Source organism: Mus caroli, chromosome 11 (assembly GCF_900094665.2).
Source record: "Mus caroli chromosome 11, CAROLI_EIJ_v1.1, whole genome shotgun sequence".
Classification (NCBI taxonomy): Eukaryota; Metazoa; Chordata; class Mammalia; order Rodentia; family Muridae; genus Mus; species Mus caroli.
Window position 1 is genome coordinate 101,044,026 of NC_034580.1, and position 6,681 is coordinate 101,050,706.

At 42.2% G+C, this 6,681-nt stretch overlaps 1 protein-coding gene across 4 annotated transcripts in view; it reads left to right on the forward strand.

The window, feature by feature from the left end:
• Window positions 1–6,681, forward strand: part of Efcab3 (EF-hand calcium binding domain 3) — a 25,762-nt gene that overhangs the window by 14,619 nt on the left and 4,462 nt on the right. For all 4 annotated transcript variants that reach the window (XM_021177459.1, XM_021177460.1, XM_021177461.1 and 1 more), the window contains 4 exons: window positions 771–891; window positions 3,207–3,388; window positions 3,691–3,875; window positions 6,228–6,350. In XM_021177459.1, coding sequence (XP_021033118.1) covers window positions 771–891; window positions 3,207–3,388; window positions 3,691–3,875; window positions 6,228–6,350 — 611 coding nt within the window. The remainder of the gene's footprint in view (window positions 1–770; window positions 892–3,206; window positions 3,389–3,690; window positions 3,876–6,227; window positions 6,351–6,681) is intronic.

The window sequence follows — 6,681 nt, forward strand, 5'->3', positions numbered from 1 at the left end:
GTAGGGAAGTGGGGGGCGCTATGGGGGACTTTTGGGATAGCATTGGAAATGTAATTGAGGAAAATATGTAATAAAAAATATTAAAAATAAAAAAAGAGCTTAGTAAATACTGATATTATTTTAGGAATTCTTATAGGATCATCATAAAGAATTGAGAAGTCATCTATTTGTCTATATAGCATCACTACAAGACAGTATGTCTTTGTAGTTCTGCAGCGATCTATTCAAAAGGGTAGGCTAATACCTAGTGATTGTTATATATTTAATAACAGTAAAAGCATATTAGTAGCAAAAATATTTCCTAAAATGATCTTTTTCGTGAGCCTTGCCTATTAGAGCAAGTCTGTAGTAGCTTTTATTTTAAATCCAAGGCAGACTAATTTCAGGAAGATCAGCTGCTAGTTATTAGCTTGTTGTATGATAGCTCCTGACAATTAATGAGAGTTTCTCTGCAAAGTAGACATATTTATTAAGTCCCCTTCATAGAACAAGACAATTATCTTTAACACACTGTACATGCAGTTATAAAAAGTACTGCTGTATTTAGTCACTGAACTATGATTATTTTGTCTACTTCATAATCAAAATGACCTTTCTACCAAATAGAACAGATTTTTAATGTTTTGACATATTTCTAGTCCCTGGTTTAATATATAAGATTATATAATTATAAATTTTATAATTTTGTAATGATGTTATAAATTCTCAGTAAATTTTTAATAATTGCTCAGAAGATATTTTGAAATCTCTCTCTTCTGTTTCCTTTATAGTTCCAGAAAAGAAAATATGCTTAGATTTAGCTAACAACCCAGGAATCTTGTTGTTTGAAATCCTATCAAAATTTGTAGAAACCTCGGCCCTGCACAGAAAGGATATAATAGAGCTAGTAAGGTAAGTGCAATGGAGCAGGTGAGAGAACATTCCCAGAGGCACGCACTTACTGTGGCCACATCATCCCCATCCTAGGCACAGAGCTCAACCCAAAACAGAAGGCTGCATGCCAGGACACTCTCACCCGGTTCTGAAACCATAAAACCAAAGTCACACTCTCCTGAGGCTCCATTGTGAGCATAGGACATCCAGAAACACTTTAGCCATCCTGATCCCAAGACAGAGCTGCTGGTGCACAGGCTAGCCCTTCCTTTACATCTCGGCTTTCCTCACCTACAAAGTGGGAGTAGTAAGGAGACTTGCCTAAAGGGGCAATTGTGGGAATGAAGCAGAAGAACACAGATAATGAGTGTTATTCTCATACTGCGGAGACAAATAAAATAGAGCACATGCATATTATCTAATATAGTCCTCGACAGACTGCATGCTGAAACCTGCATTTTACAAACAGATTATCTGGAAAGTAAATCAGACACTTGCCCAAGAGTTGAGTGGTGCTGTTAGCACAGCGGTCCACACTCTCATCCTCCTACACTGCCTCTCACTCCTGCTAAGTGCACAGGACACCTTAGCTAATGGTGCCGGGGTTGTTGAAATCGGATTGTGGGTATTTATATGCTTATCTTATGAGGCTGTTCTTTACCTGCTGAGAAATTTCCAAACCCTGGGAAATAAAGGCCCAAGATACAGGAAACTGTTAAGATCCTTACTAGATTGAGTGGGGGAAAATAATCTTCTCCAAGGTATACGGGGGTCAAACCATCAAAATACAACATACCAGACCCGGTGGTGAATGCTTTTAGCCCAGAGTCAGAAGACAAAGGCAGGTGGATCTCTGAGAGTTCAAGAACAGCCTGGTCTACATAGCAAGTTCCAGGATAGCCAGAGCTACACAGTGAGATCCTATCTTAAAAATAAATGGATGGATGGATAGATAGATAGATAGATAGATAGATAGATAGATAGATAGATAGATATAAATGTACAAAAAACTTTTAAAAATCAAGTTTTCAAAAATCAAGTTATATATGAAGAAATCCCTATTACAGTAGCAGCAGCTTTCTCTCCAGAAATTTTACAAGCCAAGAGAGAAGGGAATGATTTGTTGAAAGAGAATACTCGCCAACCAGAAATTCTATCCCGAGAAAAGCTGCCGTTCAGAAGCTAAAGAGAATGAAAGGCTTTCTGAGAGAACCACTGAAGGAATGCATGCCACCAAGCCTGACAACTGTCTTCAATTCCTAGGACCCACATGATAGAAGGAGTTAACTCTTGCAAATTGTCCTGTGATCTACATACACAGTGTACTAGTGCAAATGTGCATACATTCATGCATACACACACATTAAATTAAAATAAATTAATAAATGTAAATTGGTTTAATAAGAGGAAACAGCAGCCGGGGCTGGGGCTGGGGCTGGGCCTGAGCATCTAGAGTGCTTGACTGGCCGGCATTCACAAGGCCCTGAGTTCAGTCCCTACACTGGAAAAACTGGTCATAAGCTTTCCAAAACAAACATTAAAAAGAGGCCATAAGTCTGGCTGTGTAGCTGAGTGGGAGAATGCTTCCCTAACATGCACAAAGGCCAGCATTTGATCCCAGAGCAACAAAACCTTGGAAGGACACAAATGAACATAACTTTCTAGGAAGGCATAGTAGCTCATGCTGTGATGCCAACACTCTGGAGTTTGATGCAGAAGGGACACTATGAGTTCAAGGACAGCCTAAGCTACAAAGTGATACCCTGTCTCAAAAAGGAAAAAAAAAAAATGCATTTTCAAACCCAACATAAAGTACTACAGTCTAGGGTATTTTCTTCAGTGGCATAGCCACTAGGAAAATCCCACACGCTTGGAAATAATCCCACACCAGAACCCAGGTTAGCAACCCTAACAATACACATTGAGTTCTCAAGCCTGAAACAAAGAGGGGGAGAAGGTTAGGATGAGGGGGAGGGGTGAGGAGAGAGAATACAAAAGAAGATGGAGAAGAAGGGAAAGAGGGAGGGAATGAAAACACAGAAGAGGGAAGGCATGATAGAAGAGGGATAAAGAGGGAGGGGAAAGGGTCTCTGGAGAGCCAGAGAGAATAGGAGAGGGTAATGGAGTGAGTATAATAAAAACACATCTAATGCATGAAGTTGTCAGAATGAAAACTATTATTATTATATATGATCAACATATGCTAATAAAACTTTTTAAATGGATTTAGGATAAACTTAATCAACATCTATGAACTTGCAGTTTAATTTTCTTCTTTGTGTCCTAAGAGTTCTCTATATCCATTTCTGAATCCCTTGTATTCTCTTTTTAAGCTATTTCCGAAAAAAGTTTCAGGAGAGCCACTCAGAAATACTGTGGAATTCGTATGGGAGAAGGGGCCTAAAGACAGAGATATGCTCTCCCCCTCGCTCGAGCACTGCTGCCTTTGCCAACTCTGCTAGGATCTCCATAATGAAAGAAAGGGATTTGTATAAGTTTCTTGAAGCCCTCAAACGTAAGAGCCAAATTCCCTCTCCACTGTTAGACTGACGTCAGAAGTAAACACCAGAGGTCAAGAGCAGGGCTAAGTAACTGCTCTCTTTCACATACATACATCTTGAAGCTGAGCCCACTGACTGAGCCCTCAGACATGGGTGAAACCTGTGGGTGGCTGTGGACTGGGAGCATTAGCCTGGAGTAGAGGAGCCAGGGGGCAAGGAGAACAGATGAGAGAACGTTAGGCTCTGCATGCGCGTCACTCTTTGTAATTTTAACATTATTTATAATGTCATTTTTGTTTTTATCTTTTTTTTTTAGGGTGTAATATCCGTACAGATAGCCCATACTCAAAAATACCTGTGTTTCCGTTGTTTCCTGATGTGGATGGGACGGTGATGGGAAAACCATTTAAAGACACACAAAAAATAGAAATGCTAAGGAGAAAGGAGCCTCTGACTTTCTTTGAGGACTATTTTTTCAATAAAAGAGATTGGAAAGCACAGGTGAGATTTCCCCTGTTGTAATAGCTAATTTAAATACTTCCACTTGGAAAAACCCAACTCAATGAGACTAAAAGCACGTTTTCATCACAAACATTGGGTGGTGTCTTGGGGGGATTGTAGTTGTTGCTTTGAGGGGTTTGCTCGGGTTTGGATAGGGAGTTTTAGAGACAAGGTCTCACATAGCCCAGGCTGGCCTCAAACTTGCTCTGTAGCCAACAAGGACTTTGACCTTAGGTATAACGATTTCAACAAAATAGTTTGATTTACAAAATAACAAACCTACGTTTGGGATTGGGGCGAGGACTCTAAGAACAACAGGTAACCAAACATGGGGGTTCACTCCTGCAATTCTAACACTGAGGACATTGAAGCAGAAAGAGGGCAAAGAGTTCAAAGTGAGTCTGGGCTACTTGGTGGGTTTCAGGTCTGTTTGAGCTACAGAGTGACATCCTGTCTTTAAAAGGCAAAAACAAAAACAGAGAACAAAATGCTAAAAGTTTTCAGATCCACTTGTGTTGCTCTCCCTTCAACCCACCAGGCAGAAGACGCAGTTTTCACTCTGTCAGCCAGCACCAGGCTGGCCAGCACCATGGGGTGGAAGGCCCACGTCAGTGGAGAATGTGCTGACGGAGGGACCCATCTATCTCCCACTAGAGCCTTACCTGTGATCTCAGCTTTATCTTCTCTCCCTGCATCACACTCTGTTGCCTCTAATCTACTTTCCTGTACACACTTTACTACCAGGAATTATAAAGTCTCAGTATGTCCAGGTATGCTCATGCTTCCAGATATTCTGAGAAGTTCTGTCCTTGCCCCCAAGTTTGTTGTAAGCCTCCCAGTGTGAGCACCAGGACTGAAATTTACCTGGAATCAGAGTCTGGTGTCCAGAGATGGCACTTCATGCCTGTAATTGCAGCAGTAAGAGGGCAAGGCAGGAGAACTGCCATGAGTTCAAGGCCAACCTAAGCTAGGTTCCAGACCAACCAGGCTATACAGTAAGACGCCGTCTCAAAAAAAACAAACAAGTCCAAAGACAACTTTCCAGGTAGTGGCAGAGCATGCCTCTAATCCCAGTACTTGGGAGATAATGGAAGTCTGATTTCTGTAAATTTGAGGCCAGCCTGGTCTACAGAGCAAGTTCAGGACAGCCAGGGCTAAACAGAGAAGCCCTGTCTCAAAAAAAAATGAAGCAAAAAAAAAAAAAAAAGGGAAGAACTAACATCATTCCTCTGGCCTATACATGAGTGCCATGCAGACACACAGACACACAGGCATGCACACAATATCAATCAATAAAAACATCCCACAGCAAACTCTATAACGAACACAGGGGAGACTTTTGGCAATGTAAATCAGACGAAAATGATGGTTTAAAGGATGGGGAAATCACAAAATGAGGAGAAGAATGAAGAGAAGCCATACTAGACAAGCTTTAGAGAGACCAGACCAGCCACTGGCAGTCTGAAGTCCGGCTTCCCAGCAGCCACCTGAAGTGTTTACAGTGAACGAATGCCAAGTAGATTAGGAAGTAAGGATGTCCAAAAAGATCGAGCAGTATACATCCCCAACTTCCTTTATCATTGCTCAACAGCCCAGCAACAGGAAACGCAAATGCTGTTTCCTGTGGGAAGTCTGGAAGTATCTGGAACGGGCACCTTCCTCTAGATTTTTGCAGCAGCTTGGGGTTGAGATGGAGCTGGCTCCTCTCTGCCCTCCTTCTGCCCTCCACACATGAACCATGCCATGTGTCTGTTTTATAAGCAGACTTCATTATTGTTATTATTTCAGTGGGTTTACTAAATGCCTGTTTGCACATACGCCATGCTAGCTGCTCCAGCACAACTGACAAGTCATCTACAAATCCTCTCACCAACAAATTCTGGTTTTGTGTTTGAGAAACAGTGTCACACTGTGGCCTGGGGCTGGCCTGGAACTCACATCCCTTTTCTTGCTGCAGAGTCCCACGAGCTGGTATTACAAGCATGCACCATTATGCTCAACTTCCTTCTGCTACCACTCCACTAGCATTCCTTTTTTTTTTTTTTTTTGGTTTTTTTGTTTTGTTTGGTTTTTTGGTTTTTCGAGACAGGGTTTGTCTGTGAAGCCCTGGCTGTCCTGGAACTCACTTTGTAGACCATGCTGGCCTCAGAAATCCGCCTGCCTCTGCCTCCTGAGTGCTGGGATCAAAGGCGTGGGCCACCACGCCCGGCTTAGTATTCCTTTTTTATAACTAATGTCTAAAGTGACAATACAAAGTAATGGGTTTCACTATGACATTTTACACACGTGCATAATTATGCCTTTGTTACATAATTCAAACTAAAATATACTAATTTTCTTATGTGCATAAAGGCCATGAATGTGAAACCTCTCAAGTCTGCCTCAGGCTATTCGGATGACATCTTAGCCATTGACCACCTATTCAAGAAAAAGCAACATTGGACTGTGACTGACGCAGCTGCTATCAAACAGCATGTGAGTGATCGCCACCGTCAAACACCTTGCCCAGGCTGCACTGTCAAAAGTATTCTCTACGGAGAAGACTCTGCCTCCAAAAACAAGCAAAACTATCCACTCTATAGTGAGACAAGATGAGCTGTAGCCTGCCCAGAACTCATGGGAACGAGCATTACCTGAGAGATTCAAGGAGGAGGGGGAAAGACCCAGAGCTGCAGGGACCGAAGGTGCCCTGTGTAAAAACATAAGAAAGCAGCAGCAGCCGGGCGTGGTGGCGCACGCCTTTAATCCCAGCACTCGGGAGGCAGAGGCAGGCGGATTTCTGAGTTCGAGGCCAGCCTGGTCTACA